Source organism: Psittacula echo (genome assembly GCF_963264785.1).
Source record: "Psittacula echo genome assembly, chromosome: 2".
NCBI lineage: Eukaryota > Metazoa > Chordata > Aves > Psittaciformes > Psittacidae > Psittacula > Psittacula echo.
In genome coordinates, this window is record NC_137737.1 from 12740048 (window position 1) to 12767019 (window position 26972).

The window sequence follows — 26972 nt, forward strand, 5'->3', positions numbered from 1 at the left end:
AAACCATTCTGGGTTACCTCCCTACCATGGATAGCCATTATAGAAGCCAATATTTCAGCCTATAAAGTGGAATTTTGTTACAATGCAGCACAATTATGCGGATGTTCAGGAGAAGAAGGAAAAATTCCTTTCACCGAAAGGAGGCAGGAAAATTTAGATGGGTTATATGCAAGTGCTTGTATGGAAAACGGTCATGACTCCAACTTTGTAGATATTAATCTCAAGGAAAAAAATCCTTCTCAAGATCAAATATAACTTCCTTTTGCCACAAAATCACCAGAAAAGTGTTGATTGTTCATTTCAGTACCAAGACCTCCTCAAAAATTTGCCAATCAAATTTAGCCAGACTTGATCTTTCTTACCTTGTGATATTTGGTACAGCTGCTGGTTCCATGTCCTGCTCTGCCAATCAGTTCACCTTTGAATGTCACTAAAATCCCAGTCCTCCATTCAACCATCTGTAATGTGTTTGTATAAATACTATTTATCTCCAGTGACAGTACTCCTATGAGCCTTAAGTAATTTTTGTAAGCCTACCTTAGAGCTATCAAGAAACAATACCACGTAAAGTTAGGGGGGTTACGTCAAAGGTGGCTCTCTCACTGAAAATGCCCTTAGCTGGTTCTTTTCTCGAATGTTAGTAGCTGGAGTATATGCTTCACTGCATGTAAGTGCAATGGGTAAAGTATCTCCCATTATCAACTGCATCATTAATCCATTTCACCTGAGCTGACAGAGAGAAGGGAAAGAAAGGTGTTCTGCTCACATCTTAACAGCTTGACTTAAATTCCCACTCTGGCCACCACCTGATATGAATCATGATTACAATAATAAGTTCTGTAATACAGATATTTAGTATGTGTGATGGTATCTACCACAAATGACTGGTCCCAGCATCTCTTTCAGGACAAAACATTCTCTTGATGCAATGGCATGTAACTCAAGAGGTACCTGCCTGTAGATTTGGTGATGAATATCCAGCGTTCAGTCACTGCTCTATTTCCCTTGGCCAAAATACATTTGTTTTTGGTAGTTTGCATGCAGATTTGAGTTCCTCTCAGGGCTACCAACTTATTTTTGTATATTCAAGATGTCCCCAACAAAGTAAATACTCCAAACCTGACAGTTAAATCTAAGTAAATTATTCTCAAATTTGGGGAAGATATAGCAGCAGATGGCATTATATGAATCTGTTAGGAGAACATGCTGCTTAATTATCAGTTTCATTCAGGGCTGGTCTGTAAGTTTGCTTAAGAAGAGTTATTTAACTATGATTTACTTATTAAAAGCAACAATGGACCCGAGGTAATCCCATCTCCCACATCAACCTGAATGTAATACCAGCACTTTAACAATGTAAACCCTACGTTGTTACTGCGCTGATGCAACATGCTCCTGACAGAGACGGGCATAATGAAATTTCTTTGTATGTATTTTGATATGAATCTTTCTCTTCTGCTGGCAGCAGAACCCCTACCCTTGAGGCCAGTTCTGTGGAAGGTGGAAGATCACAGACACTGTACATTTTCTATCCTTGCACGTTTGTCTCTGTATCAGTCCTAGAAAGATTTCCTTTTCAGCTGTGACCTGCAGAGGACCAAAGGTGAGGAGCTCCTTTACCTTCTTGCCTCTAGTGGAAGGGGAGGATAAGAGCAGAGATCAGCTCTGTCCAGGATCCCTTCTCCATCTGTGCATTTGTCACTTATTTTACACTTAGATTTTAAGGTTTTTTGGGCAGGCTATTGGTTTTCTTTCTGTGTTAGAGCCAGGCCTTAGCACAGTATTCCAGTCATGATTACAGTGGTGCTGTAGACAATAAATAGCAGCAATCAGATTTGTTACTAAAAGAAAAGCTACATTATGTAATATTCTCATACTTCCTCAGTTAAGATAACTTAAGACTGTGAAGTGCTCTATTAAGACTTGCAAGTGGGATAATATTGTTACATTTTCTGGTAAAGTTTACTGGGATTACAGGTTCACAGGGGAAGAACTAAGGGGGTGCTACTTTACCTCCATCAGTACTGAAACACTCCCGAAACAAAAGGAAAATACATGGAGCTCAAATTGCACACTGTGGAGGATATTTAAGAAGATGGCTACAAGCTGGGGAAAAAAATGAAACAATAATGCTAGGAAAGGCCCTTATGCTTACAATTTATTTTAACTATTTCCCTAGAGCTGTTGGTTTGCACAACTTACCCCAGCACCTGTGGCAGCTGGGGTGTCAGTGGACCTTAATGAGCTGCTTCCCAAGAAGATCCTTCCCAAGTTCAAAGGACATCATCCACAGTTATACTTACAGCCTTTCTCTTCTCTTGTTACCCCAGATGTTCCTTACCCCATATGTTCCTCTCCAGGAACATCCAGAGCACTTCCACAGCTTGGCTTTGCCTGTCCTCTCACTTAGAATCATAGAAATCACTCAGGTTGGAAAAGACCTTTAAGATCATTGAGTCCAACTGTAAGACTAACACTGCCAAGTCCACCAGATTAAGTCTCTCTCTCATGGCATGTAATACCTTAATGTGGAAATGAGCCAAATGAAGAAAGAAGGCTCCTTATGGAGTGATATACTATACTCTGTGACTAAAAGAACTGGACAACCTAACCACAGACTTCTTTAGTATCTGAAAATTTAGAAGTATTACTAAAGACCATTAGATGTTGCTTCCTTCATTCAGGCTTTGCCTTACTTTGAGTAGGCTCCCTGATGCCAGTCCGTGGAGCCAGATATTAGTTAATAAGACTAAAAATGGTGGAATCTTCTGTAAGAAGAACAAAGTTGATCTCAAAGGAGGAAATGGCAAACTGAAATCTAGTTTTAAGCATTGCCAAAATGCATATTGCACAAATGTCTTTGTCATGCATTTTTTTAAAAACAATGGACTCTCAGTAATATGAACCCTCAGTAAAGCACTTTTTAAATCTTGGAGCAATAGTGGAGAAGACTCCCTGGTGTATGTGAATTACAGCACAAGAGGATGAGCGAAGTGCAAATGCCACAGTGTAATTTGTATATGGAACATTTTAATTGTGCGTAATGGCAGATTTCAATTTTATAAGTCAAGGAATTGTGCTCATTTCTGAGACAGAACAGAATATATTAACTGCCCTTGAAACAGTATCAATATTTCTTCCTGTGCAGAGCACAGCATAGTAAAATGCATTAAAAGATGAAAGCTCTTTGATCCTTTTGAATACTTAAAGATACCAGAACAGTGCCAATAAGTTTTGAGGAAGAGGCTAGACAGAAAAGAAATATTATTAATTGCCAAGATAGCACAATATCCCAAAACAGTGACACTGAGTGTACTAAGGACTACAAAAATATTTATTGTTCATAGTTTTACCCCACTGAGTCTCTCAGGACACAATGGATTCCTTTTTTTCCCCTCCATTCAGGTGAAGTCATTAGTATGCAAACATATTTGATCTTGACATACACAATAGCTCTATCTTTTTAGCCCCCAATATTAGGGGAAAAAAACTGCCTGGGGTTATATCACAGTGTCGATCTTATGAGTCAGGAGCAGACTGCATAACTGGAATCCCAGATGTCATTTACAAGAGTCATTGAGCTTCACTCAATAGCCTGCTGCTTCTGCTGCACTCAATGGTTTGCCATGGTGCTGCTGCCAATTGCCAGGTAATATTTTCTAGGAAGATTTCAGCTCTTGGCTTCTCATTCACTGATAATAACTGATAATAATGCCAATTATCTCTGGACTCCAGTTTCCAGCGACGTTTGCGTAATATTATCAGGCTTCTCTCTGATTTGACTTCCACTAATAAAAATCAGAAGTAAATCCACTGACCTGAATGCAGTGGCCCCTGGGACTTGAATATGGCGCAGGATGATGTTTGGGTCTAGCTGCAGCCCGTAATTCTTTTTAAATTATAAATGTCTCAGGCTAGCATGTACCCTGCACAGCATAGCTCTGGTTTTGACTGGTTATCTTGGGCTTTGGTTTCAGCTGAAGCTAGAAAAATGTAGGGATTCCCTCTCTTTTCCCTGTTCATACAGAACCCATTTTGCCCAATGGAGCAGCCCCATGTAAACTCGTAAGTTGTTCTGGAAAGAAAGTGGGAAATTATGTTCATTTTTGTTTTCACTTTAAAATGGAACTTAAATTTGAAATTAAAGACAAATCTGAAAAAACCTGTTTGGGGTTGATTGAGCCATTCTGATCAAAACTGAAATATTTCATATTCCTTTTAACCTTTCTAAACTTGAAAAAAACTCCACTAAATTTTCAAACAGAACATGTAAAAATTGAGACACTTAAACCTTACACAGACACTGTACTTAAAAATTTTACTGAACAAAATTTGTCAAAATGACACATTTGTATTTAGATTAAATACCATTTTTCCATCAGAAGTCAGCAATGAAAAAAATGTCATTCAGTTCTGCTCACAATGCTGCAGGAATTTATACTAAAAGACTGATAAATGAGGTAGTAAAATGTAATTATACCTCAGTCGTTAACACAGGTTCAAATGCAACACTAGAATCCTGAGGGATGCTTCTGGATACATCATAATTTCCTTCTTTAGAGCCTTTTGCTTTCATTGCTGATAAGGTCTCCAACAGCATTTGCACTAGGGCAGGCTCCAAGAGCTCAGAAGCCTAGGTACTGGAGAAAGAAAAGGTTGAGGTAGTCTCTCTTTTGAATAGGGAAAACTTTTAACAGGGAGACTTTTTTAACCTCCTGGGACATGGACAACCTGGCCCCAGTTTGAGAGTTGCTGCTCAGCAGGGGAAAAGGTAAAAGGCTGTCCCCGTGCTCTGAAAATGCTTACGTTCATTTGTCACCCATCGCCCTGTCCTGAACGATGTTTGGAAAATTCAGTGATGTCTGACATGATAGTTAAGAGAGTCTGTGCATCTCCCAGGCTGTCCTTCCTTCCTTCCCCTTCCCCCTCAACCCTTCCCCAAAAGAAAAGGAACCCATTCCTCCGATTAAAAAGAAAGTTCATCCAGGCTCAATGTGCATAACATTTGTCACCCAGGCTGCTTCACTCAGAAATGAAAACGTGAAGATGTGTAAACAACAAAGAACCTCAAAAAAGAAATGAGCATCAAAAAAAAAAAAAAAAAAAAAAAAGAAGAAAGTTATCAAATATGCATTGGTTTATCACAGTCAAGTTTCATGATTCAAACCTGATTCATATATATTTTATGAAGAGAATATCCATTGTGGTGGCAAAATTAAATGTATTTTGAAACTTGTATGTGACATTTATCTATCTGCTCTATCAGAAAAAAGTTGTCATATTCATTCAGACATATATTACTTTTTCAATTTCCTGTCAGTAATGTTTTTTTAATGTTCTTTAGGGTGAGACCACAGGATTTCTCATTTCTCACAACAAAGACCATAACTCATTAGAATTATGTTGATGAGTTTATACCTAAAAAAGTTGCATCAGTTTTTTTGAGGTGACCAATTTGCACTCTTACCCATGAAAATTGTGGCTTTTTTTCCTTTGTTTTTGTTTTTCTTTTTAGATACAGAGTCAGTTAGAGAATTGTTGGCTCTTTTTTTCCCCTTCTTTTACAGAAGTTCATCATATAAACCACAAAGTTATGGTGCAATTTTATGGTGATTCAGGTTCTATTGTGAGCCACAAGAGATAACAAAGATAGCACAAGTATTGAAACTCCTTATCACATATCTTCCCTTCCAAAGGGATGATTTTGATAGAAAGTTTCATATAAACCCAGTGCTTAAGAATAAACAGCGCTGTGCAGCAGGCAAGGCCAAAGGGTCATAGTTAGACAAGAAACAGAAACCAATTAAAGTGAGTTAATTGACAAGATGCTACAGCTCCCATGCAGAAGACTGGCTGGAAAGGTACAAAGTGGAGATGGCAACTTCTTTAAGTTGCTATTAAAGTGACTCCTTAATAAAAGCCTTATCTTGTGTCCCATATGCTCAGTGCAAGCCTTGCGATGGATGTTGAAGTGCAGTGGGTCAAGCCCTGGGTAGAAAGGCCATTTGATTCTTATGGGGATTTTTTGAGAGACTAGCAATGACACCATCCACAATACAAACTGAAGTATGCTTTTTGTTGGTATAAAATGAGGAGAATTCCATGATCAACATTCAAGTTTCATTTCTGAACAAAAGCAGACTATTTGGAATCAAATTAAAGGATGTGCCTCCCTTTCTAAGCATACATAGTATTTTGGATACAGATTTAAATAGTATTTGGTAAAGCTAGCATTAATTATAATGGCCCATCTTCAAAAGGCTGTTGATCAGTTTGGCTTAGATATGTACCTAAAATTACCTGAATGCTGGCAACTTAGGCTACTTTGCAGAACAGAGATTCTTTTGTGATAGGACTCTCTCATGCCATTTATGGCACCTGCTGGTTGGAGCTGTGCTGGAAATACTTTTAAACTGGCCTGTGGTCTGAGGATTTAGTGCATCCCTTTTCTATCCTACCAAAACATCAGGGTAAATGCCCTGTAAAAAGTAATCTGTCCAACGGAGGGATTTCTTCCTCACTAGTACAGGCTCAAAGGGGTTTTTTTAAACCAGAGAACTTGAGATGCAAAGTCTTCACCTATGCACAGCTGACTTTTAAATAACATCCTACAGATGGAATACTAATCTTACGTGAAAGATACTCAACAGAAAGACCATCCCTTCACATTGCTAACTGTCATTTAGTTAAAGTATCATTAAAGTTAAGTACATTTTAAATAATTCAAACACATACCATTACCTTGGTCTCTGGGATGCTACTTCCCTCTTTATTTGGGAAAATCAAAGAAGCAAGCAAGCAAAACAGGGGCACAATTTCACAAAGACTGAAAAGTGCCTTTAGCCTTACCCCAAAAGTAAGGTAGGTCAGTCGGTACTGAGTTCTGCCATCATCAGCTGCACCCAGGACCTGAGTTAAAACTCCTGTGACTGCCATGGGGAGCTTAAGGATAAAATTATCAAAAAGACTCAAGTCCCATTAAAAATAACTGGTGTGTGGTATTCTAAGGATGGAATTTGTCATTTACTGTTAGCCCCCCAACATCAGAACTCCAGTAGTAGACTGCCATTCAAGCTCAATCTAGTCAACACAGAGAATGAGAAATCTCTGCAAGGTGATTCATCTCAGCCTAAAATGCATCAGCGAGATGTTTTATTCTTCAAGAGTGCCTGTTTCTTTCAGTGATGACAGAGAATGCTAAGCAGCTAGCTTAGATTTGATGCAGCTTCAGCTAACTTTCATGTGGTTAAAATTAGGGAAAAGGAGTTTGAAGTCAGGAGTCTAAAGAGATGTAGGACTCTGATAAAGACCAGTCATTGACCTACATTGCCCTACAGCCTCTAAGTCATTTGGAAAACTGTTGCCTTTTTATTGACCATCTGAGTATCTCAGCTGTACAAAAAAGAAGGATAAAATAACTTTAAAAAATCCCACAAAACAACCAAAGTCACAGTTACTTTTTCCACAGAAGGGGCTAAATCTATTTTTTTTTTCTTCCTTTGTAAGTCACTATTAAAATAAGACGAGGCTTTGAGAAGACCTCATTGGTTGAAAAGCTGTTTCAACACATGCACAAAATGAAACCTGCTTGACCATCCCTGTCTATCACAAACATAAACACAGAGGCAGAGATGATTCACTTAAATGACTTCAACTTGACTGGTAATATCTTGACACATTTCACTGGGGAGGGTATAACTTACACAGCTCTTAAAAAGTAAGTTTAAAAAAAGGACACAGCAATGACTGTGGACTGAAGATTTATTAGAAAGATTCCTTAACCATCTCTTGGAAGTCAAATTTCCATGTTCTGTGCAAACTCAGTGAGAAATTGCCTTCTTGACATGATACTCATTTATCTCCCCTCAGTCCGTGTTCTTTGAGGGCTCCTTTTGCATCATTCGTTGGGTAGTGTGAAGCCGATTTAAACATTTCTACATTTGTGCTGTTGCCAGAGACCATAGTGATTTAGTGAATCAGACGTGCATCATTCATGTTTCTTCCCTATTTTCACTGCATATGATTTTAAGGAGAAATAAAAGGCAAGAAGGAGCCAAAGGTACAACTTGCCTCAGTAAATGCTTTTTAGGAGGGGCCCTTTCCACTGATGGATCAGGTTATGAGAATTTTAGCTTGACTCAGTAATATTAAACATATATATTTTTAACTATATTCAGAAAAAAAGGCTTTTGTTGTAGCATGCTTACTTGTGATATTTAATTCTCAACATACGGGATGTAATACATTGCTGGTTAAGGACTTCATGTAAGCAAAACTCCCAACTATACATCATTGTATGTAACATAAGCATGAAAGTATTTGAACAAGCAAATGCTTCGCATATTACTAACAGTATTTCTAGGTCAGTAGTCTAACATTCAGATTTTGAACAATTACCTTAACTGAGAAGCTGGCAAAAAGTTTGTCTATGTTGTGTCCTGTATTCCTGTGCAATGCCCCATGATACTTTGATGAAAACATAGCTTGTGATTGCCATTTCAGAACATTTTCAATCAGCTGTTAGACTTCATGGATGGGAATCGTATCTGGGCTGCCTTCACCTTCCTATATCTGGTGAACTGAGGGTAGTTTTGTTCTCTTTGGACCTTTGTTAAGCAAGCTTAAAAATCAAAATCTTAACTTTTGTAAGCAGTCATTAAATATTTAATCACAGTCTCCAGGCAGGATTTTGTCTTGGCTGTTGTGGAAAAAATTCTCTGATGTGGAAGGGAAGAATGTGGTGTTCTTTGCTAGTGTCAATTACATGCTATTCTCAAAAGATGAGGACCTTATGATTTATCTACCCTCTGTGCCCAGAGATTCTTAAACTTTCTGCTTCAGCTAAAGGGGTATCTTTCAACAATGCCCATAAACAACTTCTGTTTTCAAATTCATGTATCAGCTTGAGAGCAGAGGTAGGTGACTCTCTCTTACATGTTTCTCTACCTGAACAGTTGGTCTGATAGTTGGGGCATTTCACTGTATCAGAGTTACAAGTGACATACTCCTGGGTATAGACTACCCAGAAGAACAACATATAGATTTAAACATACAGAGTAGTGCACCGTAGATGCTAATAATAACAACAGTGCAAGACTGGACATATAAACTCCATACATCAATATCTGTACAATTAAAATTAGCAGATCCCAGAAGATGTGATTTAAACACCTAAAAATGGAAGTCACTTCTCCACATTTCAGGGTGTGTGCAAGTGTAAGTGATGTTCATCAACATAAGAGATGTGTCAAGAAGCAGGCAGACTGTGCCATCCTGTGGGCAGGGGTTGGGAAGTCTTTCCTACGCAGTTCTGCTAACAAACCTTAGTTTTCCTGACCTTTTAAATACTTTGGCCTCTCGTGCAGAGCTGCCAACACCACCAGTCTACATGGTACCTTCTAGTAGTGAAAGGATAGAGGGATAGTGTTAACACACAGTATCCTTTAACTCCCATTTTGCAGTCATTCAGTAATACTTATATCTTCGTAAGAAACTGAACCCTTAGGAAAATACAAGCCTAGCTTTATTTTCCAAATACTAGACTGCAGACAACTATGGCCTGTGTACAGCCATGATCACATACTTCTAACATTATACCAGAGACAGATTTGAGGTACAAGAGAATAAGTCCCTGAGGACTTGTGTCTTTCCTGAGGAGATAAGCACAAAGGTCCAGGTAAGTGAGTGTTCAATTGTGTGTATGTGTATGTACACACATGCATGCGATCATGTAAGTGGTGAGCAGTTCAGCTGAAAAACATGTAGACAGCTACTCTATTTGAAATGTTTTAGGATTTTGTCAGGATATGGCAATAAGACTTAGAGGAAAAACATGTTTCTGCATTGGCAGTGGGAGGCCTAATAGAAATTGTACAATATTTACAATGGGACTAAAAACCTATGTCTTTAGACTACTGAATCCCAGAAACAGCATGTGGCAAAGAGCTGATTTGTCACGAAACAAAAATGGCAGAGACAGGGGAATAGAACAGGAACATGGGAATGGATACCTTGGGATGTCTGGGGATCTGTTACCGACACTACCACCAGGTATCTGTTAGTGCGTACTTGTTTCCATGTGGTTTTGAGCTTCCACTTATGGAAGGAACCAAAAGAGCAAAACCAGGACAGGTGACAACCTAAGACTAATAAAAAAAATTGAGAAGGAAAGAAATAAGTTAAGCATGGGAAATGGTGCCGATTCCCCCTCAAAGCTAGTGCGCTGCATGAGCCTGATAGCATCTTTTCACTTTGAGGCTGTCTATCTATGCTATCAAATAAGACATATCTCAGCTTAATGCACAGCCTGCAACGGAGGGAGTGGATTAGGCCTCTGGAGATGATGACTAACAAGTTAAAATTAAACATTTTTTTTTCCAGTTGGGCTGCAATGACCCATTTATACAATTTCTTTCTTGCTAGCTAGCTTTTTTTAACATTACAAGATGTACCTGGCCTCTCTCATCTCTCTCTAAACTGTCTCCCTGATGTCCTGATCACTCTCTGATCTATTTCTCTATTTGCTGGGTGGATGCTAATATGACATATCCAACCTCTAAAACAAACCATTTATTTTGAAACTTGGCTATGTCAGAGTATTTGATGCGTCAAACATTAAAATGAAGGTATATTTGGATATTGGGTACATCGTGCCTTGATATTAAATTATCTCCTGAAAGTGGATTGATTCTTAAACTGGCAGGATATTATGTATTGCTTCCTTGAATCTCTAGCACAAAGCTAGACATGAGGGGAGACTGAGAAAGGTTGTCTATGAAGCAGAGACAGAATTGGTCAAGGGCTATGAGTGTTTTCTTTATATTAATAAATTCTTTCTTGTGCTTAAGGAAAGAGATTCTGTCATTCTCTTCCATTATTATGTGACAATAATACATTAATCTTCTATGAGAGATACTTATCCTAGAGATAATATTTAATTAATGTGCAAAGAAGGAAGTTTAAGTGAAAAAGGTACTTTAAAAATCATATATATTTAATTACATTGGCATAGATATTTCAAAGTCCTTTTCTTCTTTTTGATATCTGGGCCATTTGCATACATACATGCTGAAGCTTAACACTGCCAGTATCTGAAAAGAAATTACAAACTGAAATAGATACTTTTAGAAAGATAGATTCAGTGTGCATTCATGGTTAGGACTGTGATTTTTTTTCTGCTTGAACTTTCCCTGCCACTGTTCGCAGATCAGCACATACAAGAAGACATTATACAATTCTTTTTAATACTCTAGATTCAAACTACAAGGCAGAGAATCCTTCCTCTTACAGGACAACTCCTGTTCAGTGTGTTACTTGGAAGCTTGTGTGTCTGCATGCAGAAGCCCACAGCCCTGCATCTGGCTGGTTATCGCTATGAACGCTGCACAAATGCAACTCAGTTGTTGGCTTACTATCAAATAAGTCCATCAAATACTTGTACAGTTCTCTTCATGTAAAAACTGTTCAGGGAGGACATATTCTTTCATTTTCAGATTCTTCACAAGATATTGCTAAAATATTTCAAATCATATACTGACTGCACTGCAGACATAGAAGCCCCAAATCTCCTCACCTGTATCTTCAAGACATGTACATACAGATGTCAAGATTGCAGTCCAACAAGAAAGCCAATGCCCTTCATTTATGCATGAAGACTTACGGCTTCTAAGAAATTCCAAATCTTCCCAATACAGCAGCAGTACTGTACCAGTGACTCAAGGACCTTAAATATTTAGCATTTTACATTAACTTCCACTTTTGACAATGAATCTGGCTTTTTTCCTTTTTGCCCAAATAGCCCTTTTTGGTTTTCTTTTTTTCTGGTATCAATGTCAGTTGAGCAGAAAATAAAATTTTGACACTAGGAAAAAGCATTTGACATACAGAGGATAAATGTTATAAAATATATATAAAACTTAGCACCATGCTACACAAAGAACTATAATCTGTGGCTTGGCTGTTGTTTGGTTGGATTTTTTTTGGTTGCTAAGGCATGGAAAGATAATTCTAATTCTCAGATTTGGTCCACTATTTCCTCTGCTTTCCTACAGCCTTCCTATACTACAAACTGCAGAGCATTCCCTCATGAGAAGATCTTGGACAGTTTAAAGGAGTAATCCCAAATTCAGAATAGTCATGGATTCCTGTTTAATGAAGGGGAATCTTATAGAGGAATCTCATAAAGTGGGATTTCCATAATCTCTGTTTGAACAATGATATGGCCTCAAACTGTTCTTTGTCATCTCCTGAAGGCATGCAGTGATGCAATAGTCTCGAGTGTGACACGCTATTTGGGAAACACCAGCAATTTTAAAAGCATATTTCTTGGCACCATTTACATGAGTCAGCTCTGTTCACTGCTTTGTTTATGTCGTCTTAAAGAATTTTCAATAAATTTAGGAAAAACTTGAGCCTTTGCATTCAAGTTCCTCTGTGGGCTGGTTCCCAGAAATCTAAATGGCCACCTAACGCTCTTAGATGAGATCTGTAATTACCAAATTCAGTCTTTCAGGATAATAATGATCAAACCTTCTCTGTGCACAGCAAAGTTTGTTTTTAAAGGAAAGTCAAAGACTTGGAATGAATTCCAAAACCAGCTGGGGAACATTCTTGGGTTTATCACCTCTGGCTTCACCACATTCTGCTGTGAAAGCTAAGTATATTTCTGTTGTCTGCCTTTCTCTACTGCAAATACAAGCAACATGCATCCTATAAAACCCTTTCATAAAGATTTTTAAATCCAAGTGAAAACACAACTTTAAAAGCAAAGTGAAACAAAGAAATTCCTAATGAAGACAGGCAAACCCAAATGCCCTTATCAAACATGTGACTCTATTCTACAAGCTTCTCCTCAGAGGAAGACCAATTTATGACAGTCAGTAGTCATGCTTCTTAATGCATTACTGGAAGGTGATAAGATATGATGATAAGGAGAGCAGTGTAAGAACCTCCACAGAGCAGAAAGATTTCATTGACTGTGATGTATGTCACTGGTGATAACAATGAAAATTTGCCATGCTTATAATCACCTCACAATGCGAAGATGAGCAGCTTATAGGAGTGGTATTTGCTTCTTCTACTTACTAGGTAGCTTTCATGTAAATGGTAGTTAAGCTGAACTAGTACTTAGTTTGGTTTTCTCCTCCGTGCAAAAGTAATCAAGAAGGCAATGACAAAAGGACAGGTATGTCCTGTATTTCTGACTTTTTAGATTGGATATAAGGAAGAAGTTCTTTACTGTAAGGGTGGTGAGGCGCTGGAATGGGCTGCCCAGGGAAGTTGTGAATGCTCCATCCCTGGCAGTGTTCAAGGCTAGGTTGGACGAAGCCTTGGGTGGCCTGGTTTAGTGTGAGGTGTCTCTGCCCATGGCAGGGAGTTGGAACTTGATGATCTTAAGGTCCTTCCCAACCCTAACTATTCTATGATTCTATGACTTGAAAGAATTAACTTAGCTTAGTGAATAACATTTTCAAAAGTACCTAAACGCTTCAGGCTTTTAGGGCTCTCTTCAAAGTATATTTACTCCACACAGTGCAGTGTGCTACTAAGACCCCAGAGCTAGTAAGTAATGAGCTAGATCGTACGTCACCTTGTTGAGAAGCAGGATTAATTAGTGTAGCCATAGCACCATACTACCAAGGGTTTGGCTTCTGGGACTTCTGCTAGAATGGCACTGAGACATATAAATGTACTGTATATTGGACTTTGCTTGCAATGTTGCATTGCAGTGCATAGACATGCCTTCGAGCACTAAGACTCACAACACTGATAGAAGGAAACTCAGGCTCTTACAGGTATATAAGTTACTTTTGGAAATAAGACTTGGGCACCTCTGAAAAACGTCTGTGTCCAAAGCACAATACCCTGAGCAGAGATCCAGGCAAGAGGCTGCAAATCTGAAATGTGAAGTTTAGTACTCAAAGTAAGATTTATTGCAAGCTAGATGAGAGAAACTTCAGTGGCCTTTCTGGATAGATACTGATTATTTTCAAGATGGTAGAGATTTCCATGCACAGTTGTCCTTTCCCTGGTAAATCTGTTTGGAGACTTCAGTTGTGATCCAGTAGGACTCCAGTATGTCTTTTCCAATGAGGAAAAGATTCTGTGCTCTTCTTAAATAATGGTGTTCCCCTGGCAGTTGCTATTTGCAATAAGTATCATTTAACGTGCCAGCTCTTGTCTTGGGAGGTTTTTGGGAATATCAAGAGTTTCCTGCATTAGAGGTTTGACTTTGGCTCATCAGCTATTCTGAACTTCTGCTTCCTAGTATTCATTTTCCTGGGGCTTTGGAGGAAAGTGGCCTCTTTGTCCAAGCAGGCTGTGAGTTAGTCATACAGGGGTGTGCAACATTTCTGCAATGGCTGTTTCTTTGGATGATTAACTCCTGAATCTTTTTTACATTGCCCTTATTTTTCTTTTCCTGTGAGAAAGTCAGATTTGCTCTGTTAAATATGGTGGTACCAGAGTGGTTCTGAACTTCTTCTTATGAATTGAGTATCACTTTTCCATGTTACAGATGGTAACTGTTCTAAATTTCACCACTGTTTTAAGAAATGTGGATATATATTTCACAATTGTAGATATCCAAAATTTATCAGTGATCTCTACCTAAAATATACAAAAGAACCTAGCTGGCTCTTGTTATGGTATAGTGAGCCTCACTCTCTTCCCCTATGCATTTCAATGAAACTACCAATTTGCATGACCTGACGGTTTGGTCCATACATTTTTACATTTATGCCACTGTGGCTAAAATGGAGGTTAGAGAAATAGTGAAGTAAAATAAAGGCACAGTCAGCAAAATATGTTTAAAGAATTATTTTTCTTTTGATTCAAATTCACCTGGGAGGTAATTAAACAAACAGCCTCCTCGATGTTTAGCTGTGGGGAGAGGAAACCAATGGAAAATAGCCCCTTGCCTTACAACTGACCTTTTCTCATATTATGTGCCCTTTTCTTCCTGCAAACAGCAGAACGACATGTATTCAGCCCAGTGAAACTTTGAGGGTGAAAAAAGAGAGCCAGGCTCCACCCAGCAGAAATTCAAGATATTAATATGAAGGTTTGTCAAAACAGATTCTCCTGGCTAAGGGTTTTCCAAGGAATGTTCTTAAATGGTAGTATTATTTGAGTATTGCCATCCTTCCCCTAGCTCCTCCCTCAAAATGTGCCTCTTATTATCTTGAGCTTGCATGAAATTCCCTTACTATATAACATTCTGATACCACCAGTTCAGACTTCTGTCAATCTTAGCCCTGGGAAGACTCTGTTAGCAGTCATTACTGAAACAATTATTGTTTAGATTTTTGTGGACACTGCTAGAGGTTGTGAGAGCTAAAATGCTAATGGTTAGCATGGATTAGAGCTGCATAGCTGAAACAGACGGAGCAATGATAACAATTTGTAAGAGAAAAGGCCAGTGGACATTGCAGGATCGGAACAGCACAAATCGCACATACTCAGAAGGACTTTGCGGAGTGTTACAACATTACATTGTTTGGGCCTCCTAGAACTTCTGGGAGAGCTAAAAAACCCCAAAGAAACCCAACAAACATCCTATGTTATCTTTTTAAGTCCCATGAGGAGGCTTGCCTTGCACTCCCTGTGATAACTTCCAATTTTACTGGTTGGTGTAAAAAAAAACCAGCCTAGGTTATATACCATTCTCAATGTATCTTCTTGAAGATGACTGCTAATATGATAATGCTAACTTTGTACTTTGATCTGTAGCAAAACAAGAAAAAGGAGGAGCAGTTCTAGAGCTGAATAAAAGTAATAGGAAAAAACCAAACAAACCCAAGCAATGTATTAGTCCCTTTGTACCCATAAAAAACCCATATACTACTGACAGTGACTATGTACTTCAGTGATTTAACATGAGCAGTGTGAATCCTGTATTTCTATTTAGCTAAAACCTGCTCCTAAACAACTGAAATGAAACTGAAAACAAAAGTTAATAAATAAATAATAAAACTGGGCTCTCCGCTCAGTTTTTTCTCACTTGCTTAACTAAACTGCATTAAAATCCACCTTAGATTTTAAAGTGTATTTTCTTTTGGAGGGAAGATAGCCCCAACTGAATATCATCAGAATAGACAGAAAATGGTACAATCACCTTTCCCCACACCAGTTTGTAATTAGCTCACCCTCCAAAAGAAGGCAATGGCCTTGTCAATGGGAACAGAGCAGTTCTAGCATATATTTTCCGTATTGTAGCCTTGGCCACTTTAACTGAGACAGAACAGCTGCTATGCTTGGAATTATAAACTAATACACCAAGAAAAACGTAGTTACAGAAAACAGTGGCAATAACAGTACCTACATATACATGTAATAGTTGGGAAGAAAGACATTTCTTTTGGAATGAAGATACTTTAGCACTTTCCAAGGCAGTCCACAATGAGGACAATGCTGTTTTTTAAAATCCTATTCCCTGTTTTTATTGCACGTGACATATTACATTGTATTGTGCGGTGTGTGGTGCCGAAAAATTGCCTGCTTATTTAATTGTGATCCTTCAACGAATCTGAAAGGGAGTGCTTTATTTCCATTTCTTTAATTTACTAGTTCTTTAGCTGATGATTTTATTAACTCTTGTGTTTGAGAACTGATGCTTAACAAAAAAAGAAGAAGAAAAAAAAGGCCCTTGGCAGTATTGTGAAGGCCTGGAACTGAATAATGCACTTTAATAATGAGGGATAGAGCTATGGCTTTTGCTGATGGCTGTGACCGGCTCTGTGACCTGATTATGTCGCAGAGTGTCAGCAGCTGAGACACTACAAAAGGGAGCGCATCCCATCAAATCTATCTCCATTGTAATCACTTGCACTGCTGAGAGGCTTGTTAGGAGCAGGGAATCCATCAGGCCTCATTAGCACCATTTACCATCAAGAAGCTCAAAGAGCAAACGTGTACCCTCTCATCAGAATAATGAGAACCAAAGTACTCCTATTATCTAATTGGATCAACAATGCCTCTCTGTCTGTTTAGTTTCCTGAGCTACTTGTGGACTACAACTCTCAAAAATTAGTTATTTTTGTTAATTGCCAGGGTGGAGCTATATTCAAGTTTTTTCATATGCAGAAGGTTTTCACATCTAAAGAGCAAGTCATGGGCACAACGAAGCCCGAGCTCCTTCATTCTTAGATTATACTGATGCCATCCCAATTAAATTCAGTGTTCAATCAAAGTATGTAATGTACAATTACACCATACTTACTCAGTTTTTCCTATGAACTAACCACGAAATAGAATGCACTGCCCTCTTTAATCACAAGACAGTTTATAATGCCAACTCTCATCATGCTACTTTTTTACTTATTATTTTCCAATCACTGAATTAGGATGCATTTTTCTCCTATCAGACAACTCCCATTTTTCCAAAAAAGGAACTAAACTTAGCATCCATAGTTAAAATGTATTTGACACCGCTGAAGTTGAGGGACAAATGCAACTGATGACAATTAAGTGCCATGTTTTAGACAAGCAGAAAGCTGGCTTGCAGGTAGCACTTACAGAAACCAGAAGCATCAACCTTACTTCCATATCTGTGGGGCTCATCTCCTTACAAAGATTAAGAAAACAGCCAAAATACAGATTTCATCTATTTAGTAGACATAATAAACCCCACTCAGAACTCCTAAAGTGTTTGGTTTTCTTTTTTTTTCATTTGCAATAACAGTGTGAAAAAGAGAAATGTTGGGTTGCTCCATCTCTGAAGAATCCAAGGGCAGCAATGGCACCAGGATGGTACCATAAGGGCAGGCTGAAGTCAAACAGGTAAACAGGTTCTCTTTGAAATCAGTGAAATCTACTGACAGGGTGGAATCTGGCAATTCTGCTATCCTGGCCTTTAAATTTAAGATATGAAGCCCAGTCCTGCAAATGCTTCCTGGAAAGTGCTGAGGGCAAACAGAATGTGAGCAGCGTTACATGGGCCAATGGCTTTTCATAATATGCCTCTGAAAATGAAAATCTGATTTAGAGTCCTCTACCTGTACTGCATCAAATTAATCAGGTGAGCTAATCATGTTATTCCAATGGATTAGACCTCTTTGCAGCAGTAGTTTTGGGGAGCTCTGGTATTACGGTTCATATTGCCATCCAAAGCAAAACCAAATTAAAATCATCATACCATAATTGTGAATTCAAAAATTAATAACAGATACACTATATAAATGACTGTTAATATATATAGTTTTGTTATTGTGATTGTAAGAACTCCCACACTACTGGGAATTAAGGCCATGCCATATGTCCTTTAAAAGATTAGTTCCCTAAATTTGCCATAGGATCCTGGATTTGACCTATAGCTTAATGTCTCCAGGGAGCACTGATCACCACATATTTAGCTAGACAGACGGACATTTCCAAGCCCTGAATTTCTGTAACAGAAGCAGTGCATAATTGCAGAGATTGCACATACAAACAATCTGGTAAGTCATCCAGCCTTATATTTGCAGGGGTGAATTTTGGGTGTCACACGTACAGTTCCCTGAAAGGAGCAATTTACAGATTCTTAACGTATGACGGAAACCTGGCTTCTTAACGAGTCCAAGCAGATCTTTCAGAAAGGAGTATCCCAAATTACTATTCACTTGCACCCCCACTTTTGAAGAAACATACCTTTCAGTTCTTGTTTAGGTGCTATAATTTTATCAATTTGCAGGCAATGTAATTTAATTTCTGGAATGCAGTTTAGTTACTCTGAATACTCCTGTTTTATAGACAGACAGCTTCAGAACTGTGCTCTAAGCAACATGGCTTTCTACTGAATATTGTAAAAATGGGTGTTATATTACACACTTATTACCAATATTTATCTGTATTGTGGCAAGGTCTGCAGTGCTGATTATAAACGAAGGAACATTTGTAAAAACAAGTAATAAAAAGATAGCTCTTCTTTAAAAGACCTAGGCAAACAGACAGATTCTCTAATTTTATTCAACAATAGGGAAGATTCTTCCTTTCTCTTCTCTTCCTCTGCAACCTGTGGAATTATTGGACTTTACATTATGTGTGGAATAAACGAGACTCAGCCTGAGGGAATCTACAGTTTCATTCAGTGGTATCTTTACAGTAGTATTTTTTTGAAACATACAATGAATGGCCACACTTCACTTACATTTTCTGTGGAGAACACGTGAAGGATAAACTATCAAAAAACTAGTCTGGGTTTGTATCTTCAGCTCTTACAATGAACATCTTTGGTGCCAAGTCCCTCACTTGAGTGGCAATTGTGAACTATTTCTGGAGCACAGATAGAAACAAGCAGGCTTCTAGGTTGGAGCTGATCTGACTATAAGTTATAGGTATTATAACCAACTTTTCTTCCAAAGCAATACCCCATCCCTCCAGAAATCTTAATAGGCTTTTGAGAGCCTCCATTTAAAGCTGGCTGCATAAAATGATCCTTTGATGAAAAGGGATTGAAACAAGGGTTAAAGTAGACATTGAAAGGTTATTGTAGAGGGCACATTGTTCATACAATCCTCCTTTAATATGTGTGGTGTGCACCTGCGATAAGATGATTCATTAGATAAGGCCTCACTTTGACAAGCTCCATCGTTCAACCCTCAGGGTAGTGATGGAACAATTCTGCACCCACCCAGTAAATATAACAAGGTCAGCATTTTTTTTTCCCTGGGACTTGGATGGTGATAGTGAAGCTCAGGGTGGATCTTTGCTTATGTCTTATGATAAAAAAAAAAAAAAAGAGGGCTCCCATAAAGTGTTGTCTTTCATTTCTTAATGGGCCAAAATAAAAAATGTCACCCCTGTTCCAATTAAATCACATGGAGATAGAAAATGACCTGGGGAAAACCTGCTCTTCACGTTTTTTCTCCATCGTAAACAGTAAGAATCGAAACTAAACTTCAGATTCACATATCACCCAAGCTGCATCATTTCAATACACGCTTACCAGGGCCTAACATCCACATATCACTGGGTATCACCATACATCCAATCTGTAGCATTTAGAATAATGACATTCAAATTACTCAGTTACCAGGTCCAGTCATAAGTTATATTGACAGATTTGTTGCAGTGACTTTACGTGAAACAAGTAGTTGTGTTAATTTTAGTCCTAGTAAATGTAATGAAGAATGACAGTGGCTACAATCTGAAAGCCACTTAAGCATGCTGCATCAATGGAATTATTTTTATATATATATATATGGCTTCAGATACATAACTTTCTCCATCATATTAAGAATGAAGTAGTAACAAATACGCAGCTCCCAAGTGCAGGTAACACAAGATCTGCCTCTTAGACACACCATAAAAATTGTTCAAGATTCTGTTTGGAAATTTTCTTTAAAGAAGATGTTTCTCCCAGGTTTGGCTCTACAGACAGGCAGATTCAGTGCAAACTGCTTAAATTAATCATCAAATGAACAAGCCACCCAGCTAAATCCATCCCGGATACTTCATTACAATTTGTGTTCCTTTACTTGAAACATTTAATACTCTTGTTAGAAATTAAGTAATACAGAAATTGCTACAGAATTGCTACAATTCGCAAAAAAAAGTGTAGTCTTAATAGCACATCAGCACTTTAATACAGTTGTCTGTTATTAGGCGTATGTAAATGAAAGAAGCTGCTATGTTTGTAAAGAATCACAGGGTTGCTGGACTTTTAAAATACCAACCTATTGCACTATTTTGATCTTTTCTAAAGGTTGAATTAAAACAAAACAAATCCTAAGCTCCTTCTGGCTTGAAAACACTTTCAAACAGCTCCTAACTTCCTCCCAGTTCTCAGACTTTCCATTTCTTACCTTGTCTGGCAAATCAATATTTATTTATCTTCAATATGTGCGCTTTTAAATTGCTGTCATACAAGCGGAACTCATTCTTGTCCCAAGATCAGCCTGCCATCAGAATTCACTGTTTACTCCATCTTCTACTCACCTGTCCTTGTGCATTAGTGACGAGTTGACCTGTGACCCCTTGAAGACTGGAGAGGGCATTGCCAAAGGCCTGGGAGCTCGCTATTGAGCCCATGGCTGCTGCTGCTGCAGCCGCTGCTGCTTGACTTGCTAGTGGATTATTAACCAGCTGAAAAAGAAAGAAAATAACATGGTAAAAACCCGATAAACCCAGAAACACAGAGTGCTAACTGGATGACATAAAAGCAATTGTGCTAATGTGGGTAAAAACCTGCCTGCTCTGAGAGCTTGAGTAGTTCTGAGAGGCTCTTATTTCTGAGGTTTTGGTGTCTTTGACACAGAATGGTTTTAAGAAAGCCAGTGGAAATTCCGTGTTAACACTGGAGAATAAAACTCTCCTTTTTTACCCTTTATTTTTCCTTTCCCCTTTTTTTTCGAGTTATGCTTGATGTGTTTCTTCAGGCTCAATGTGCTAATGACGCAGGTGTAGCAGCCTAATCCTGCTGTAAACAGCAATCAGTGAAAGATTACTATTTGATTTAAATGGGAATGGGATATTTACTTGGGGATACTCAGAACAGAGACTATTTTACTAATGACCCCAGAAATGAGAAAAGCCTGCAGATCCTTTTAATTAATATCATTAAAGCATTGGTCTCAACATCTAGATAAATCACAGCAGAGGACTCAACCCTGGGATTAAGTTCAGTAGAAACCAATTAATAATTTAAAACTTACTTGCAAAATATGATACTAAGCAACTTACTGTTTCTCAACTGCCACTGATTAATTGCAGGACTCTCACATTTTCAGGAAGTGAGTTGTACTGCCCACTTCAGTTAGTTCTACCTGAGTGCTCCAAATAGAGCAGAGAGCACAGTCATGGCTTTCACCTTTGGAGACTATGGGAATCCCACAGAGGAACGCTCCTATCAGCATTTGGGTTTATCAGACATACGAAATGTGTTCTCCTCTGTTCAAATCAAACATCCTCTGGTAGATGGTTTGTTCTTTGGATCATTGTGAAGTTTATATTTCCTTATACTTTCTGACAATGGACAGGCTTTGAACCAAGCACACACGGATGACAGTAAAAAAACCCACCAAAACTAAAATGCTGGGAACCATCATAACTGGGACAGCTGTCCTGAGAACAATCAAACAGAGTTCAACAGGCTGAAAACAAATTTTAGAGTAGGTTTGCCCCTAAGAATCACTGCATTTTAGCAGAGCTTGCAAAATGCACATTAGCAGGGTAAAGCAGTCGGAAGTTTGAGATGGAAAAAAGTCTGGGGAGAGCAAAGACATTTCTTCTTAGGTTGAGGTGTAAATGCTGAAGCTAACTCAGAAAAGCCTAATGGCTGAGCTGGAATTAGTAAGTCCTTAGATGACAAGTAAATTATCAATCCTATAGAAATGGAGAGTCACAGACACCCATAAGGGATGTACCGCACGGACAGGCTCTGCTTCAAAATAGGTTATAAAAAATTAATCAGTGATTAGTAGATGTTTTAAGCATGTTACAGATATGAGTAGTGTGTATGCTATAGATGTTTAGAAGCTCATCAGTAGAAGATGTCAGATATGGTTATAATCCATGCTTATAAGAAACCTACTTGTTTGTTGGACATTGCAAAATCTACAATTGATTGGTCATACATTAAAACATCTATTAATCATTCATTAGCCCTTCATGAAGTATTTATAAATGGAACCTTGATATAAAGTGTTGCCTAAAGGGGTGCCTTGGGCACATCCATTCCCTCTAGAAATTGCAAAGTAAATAACTAAATAAAGATTAGTAGCAATGCTGGAGAGAAAAGATGACATTGTTGGAGGAAATACTTTGATTTGGAAAAAATTGTTATATGAATCCCCAAAACGAGTCTGTGGCATCCCATGGCAAGCAAATCAAGCAGGAATAAAACAAAAGGAGGAAACTGCTTGATTAGCAGTCCTGGTGAGTTGTGAAGATTGTGGAGACAGGTACAATGACCAAGGTGAAGCTCAGTCCCTGAATGTAGAGTGGAAGCTGTTCCACTGACCACAGAAGGTGTGAGCCCAGATGTAGTTGCATGCACTCCTCAGTGACTTGGGTGGTGATGCCTGAGCACAACAGTGTAATGCCAGATACACTTGTAGATAAACTTGTCAGTTTTCTGTTCAAAACACTAACACGTCTTTATTGCTCAGATCAGAAGCTGACAAACCTTGCCTTTCCCCACAGCACTTCATGGGCAGCACTATGACTTGGAGTAATTCTCTTATAGCTGTAAATCCTTGGAGAAGAAAAGGGCAGCAGCAAATGTAAGACTTCCGGAAAAGACCTTCTACAATCTTATTAGGAATCCTACAGCACCTGTTTGCAGGTGTAACTTATAATCTTTGCATGGTTACCTGACATCAGCTAATAAACCACACTGGCTGCTACAGCTTATGGCCTCAGTTGTGTATAAGAACAGATACTTGGGAAACATAAGTAAGCTTGTAGATCTGGAAACTACAAAGAGTTAAAAACTTCTAAAAATCAGACTATCACCTCCTAGAATCTCCTTTCCTTTTTTCTTGCTCCAGTTTTCAAAACCTGTACATTTTCAAATACAACAATAAAATTTAATTACAACAAACCCTGGAGACACTCAGGATTGCTTTTAGTTGCATCACAGAGATAAGCTACTTATTAAAAATGATGGCAGAGGCCATGATATGCATAGGTACCCTGGGTAGTACCATGTTCCAGGAAAAATCACAGTGAACAAGCCAACTCACAGGGTAAGAGACTTCCGAGTGCATGTAAGAACATCCCTATGTATTCATAAGCCTGATTAAAAAGAAGATGCATCTTTCTTTGAACACTTTAGGAAGCTGCTGACTGCAGGATACACGCTGTCAAACTGACTTCTTTTATATCACATGCAAATCTGGGTAGGAGAAATACACCTCACTACATTATGTCTGGACACCAAGGTAATTTCTAACACATTATATCATGCTTTTTGTTGTAAGAATAGAATATCTGACTTGAGAGGTTTATGCTATTCCTCAGTGCAGGCTGGATCCTGAGAACACTTACTGGAAGTATTAGAAATATATTATGAAAGATCCCACAAAGGGCTTTTTCCATTTTGTTTTGCTATTTAAATAATGATTCAATTTGGAATGCCGAGACATTTGGGGCTGTCCATTCCAGTGCCCAAGTTTCTGATCCCACTCAAAACACCGGCCATAACAGTAGGTAATAGTGATCTTAGTTTAATGTGACAGGCCAGCCTCTCAAGGATGTCTCTGCTAATGACATGATTATATGGGGAAGTGGACTTTATGAGGAAGAATCCTGCAATAACTGAGTAGCTTCAGTACATCCTCCTGACTTCCCAAAGCTGAACTTTGAAAGGAAAAGCAGATGAAAGTTGTTCTGCTCTAACTCAGTGTAAAGCAGGAGCCGTCCCACTGCAACAAACAGAACTCACACAAATAAAAGTAACCTGTAAAAGGATGGGGGATGAAGATCATAAAACTTAGTACCTCAGTGAACTTTCAGTCAGAAGCCAATCAAGCACTCATGGATAGCTGAATACAAGATCGGATGTGATAGCCTATGCAGTACTTCCACTTTTCTCTATAAAGGCCATAGCCCACTGAACTGTCGTTCCCCTCATCTGGAAACCAAAGAGCTGGTTTTACTCATTACAGTATCACCCATCCAACAAATACAAAGAAAAAAACCCCAAGCGGTTTAACTGATGAAAAGCCAAGACATTTCAGGATGCCAGAGCATCATATGAAAAAAAGGGCCTGTAACCTGAAAGGTAAGGTCAGTTTATGTAATGCCAGCATAAGAATGAAGTTAGATGGTGCATGTTTCCTAAAGGGCTTGTGGGAGAGGCTAAGAGTGAAGATATGCTATCTGAATGCAGCAATGGGGATGGAGGGACATACTGTGGAGTAACAGAAGGCATAACTTCATTTTACAAAACAGTATTAGTGTTTTTCAGGAAGGCTGTTTAAAAAAATCACATTTCTGGATACCTCCTAGAGATTAAACAGTGTAGAAAAGCAGTATATTTGATTAGGGACCAACAGATCCTCAGTCGCTTGTGTTCTGAGACAATCCTATCTGTAGGGAGCATTACACTACTGGATCAGCTACTGATCAGCTGAGACTGTTTGCCTAAACTAATGCTTTTCAGGGGAAAACAGAACAATCCTTTGATTTCAGTAACATTAAAAGTTTAAAAGAATTCAGCAATGGATCTCACTCAGAAACACATGACAGGTTTCTTTTCAGTCCAGACTATGTGAAAAAATGATCATAGAAATGAAAATTTTATTAGTATGGCATTTGCTTTTGTAGGAATTTTTAACTGAGAAACTATGTGAATTTTATCTGTGTTAAAATTATGAGAGAACTGCACAATAAAATGTAGTGGGTTTTATTCCCATGTCTTCACAGTGGTTCCTGAGACAGATTATGAGCAGCTGCCACTTGGCCTTAACGGAAAAAGACCATTTCAAACTGAGCAGAGGCTCCTGAGGGTATTCTGGTACCTTCTTCATTACTGTGACCAGCATTATCATCCCTATGGGGTGTAAATGGCAAGGTATTGGTAGCAGGGGAGCTGCAAAGAAAGGGGGGAAAAAAAGAGTGAACACAACAGAGGGAACAGCAAGGTCAAAGAACAGAGGAGGAAGAGGTGGTCCACAGCAGAGCAGGATTCCCCACTGTAGCCCTTGGAGGACTCCACACTGTAGCAGATGGATATTTCCTGGTGAGAACTGTGATCTGTGGAGCGCCCATGCAAGAGCAAGGGAAAAGTGTGAAGAGAAAGGAGCAGCTGAGAGGAACTGTTATGGACTGGCCATAGTCCCCTGTACCCCTGCACCACTGGGGTGGGGTGGGTGGGTAGGTGAGTCAGGACTGAAGGAGTGCAGTTAAGTCTGGGAGATTCAGGAGGAAAGTTGTTTTAATGTTTGTCCTTTTGTTTCTCACTACCTGAATCTGTTTTAATTGGCCATAAATTAATTATCCCCAAGTTGAGTCTGTTTTAGCTATGACACTGGTAAGCAGTCTATCTTGATCCACGAGCTTTCTCATCCTATTTTCTACCCCATCCCATTGAGGCAGGGAGTGAGCAGCAGGGTGCGCATGATGCTGTTAGCCAAAGCTAACCCAGCCCTCCATCCCATTACAGTAACTGTAGACTATATCTATCAACAAAAATATGCAAGTGCCTTCAATACCTTGAAGACACAGAGCCAGACTATTCCAACCTAGATATCTGTATGTTTGGTTTCTAAACACGAACAAATTGATGTAGAACTGTTTTCCTTGAAGTCTCTTGTAGCTCTCCTAGGAAATTCTTTACATAGTATTAACTGACAGAGGGGAGACTGAGATTAGACATTAGGAGATTCTTCCCTGTGAGGGTGCTGAGGCGCTAGCACAGGGTGCCCAGAGAAGCTGTGGCTGCCCCATTCCTGGCAGTGTTCAAGGCCAGGTTGGACGGGTCTTGAAGCAACCTGCTCTAGTGGAAGGTGTCCCTGCCCATGGCAGGGGGCTGGAACTGGATGAGCTTTAAGGTCCCTTCCAGCAGGAACCAATCTGTGATTCTATTAATGATTCTATTCCTAGTTGTCTTCAATACACATATATACCCCATACCTGTTGATAGCTCCCTGGACCTACATTGAATCTCAAAATCTTTGAAGGCATTTTAAAAGAAGACACTTCAACTGGAGAAGCCCCTAAATATCACAGTGATGAGTGCCAAATGAATGTCTGTAATAATCAACAATAAGACACTTAGCATTTAGATAGAACTTTACAGCCAGATGTTTCATCTGTGGGTACCTGAGCTGTGCTGCTTTAATTTATTTTTAGGGTCTTTAGCAAAAATAAGTCAAATTTTCAATAAATCTGTGAACATGCAGATCCCAAGGAAGCCAAGAGAGAATCCATAGGTAACATAAAACAAAAGCAGCTAATTTTATCCCAAAAGATACTATGGTCAAACCTTTTGGAAGCCCTGTATGGTTTAGACATCAGTTTGAGGCTTTTTTTTAATCTTTTGACCTCGCCTC

General features: G+C 38.8%; 2 protein-coding genes across 2 annotated transcripts in view; one reads left to right on the forward strand and one right to left on the reverse strand.

The window, feature by feature from the left end:
- POU6F2 (POU class 6 homeobox 2) overlaps nucleotides 1-26972 on the reverse strand; it is a 306861-nt gene that overhangs the window by 33380 nt on the left and 246509 nt on the right. Inside the window, exon 6 of the mRNA XM_080611181.1 lies at nucleotides 20914-21060. Coding sequence (XP_080467307.1) covers nucleotides 20914-21060 — 147 coding nt within the window. The remainder of the gene's footprint in view (nucleotides 1-20913; nucleotides 21061-26972) is intronic.
- The window catches only part of VPS41 (VPS41 subunit of HOPS complex), a 411778-nt gene that overhangs the window by 10327 nt on the left and 374479 nt on the right, over nucleotides 1-26972 (forward strand). The gene's annotated exons all lie outside the window — the stretch shown is intronic.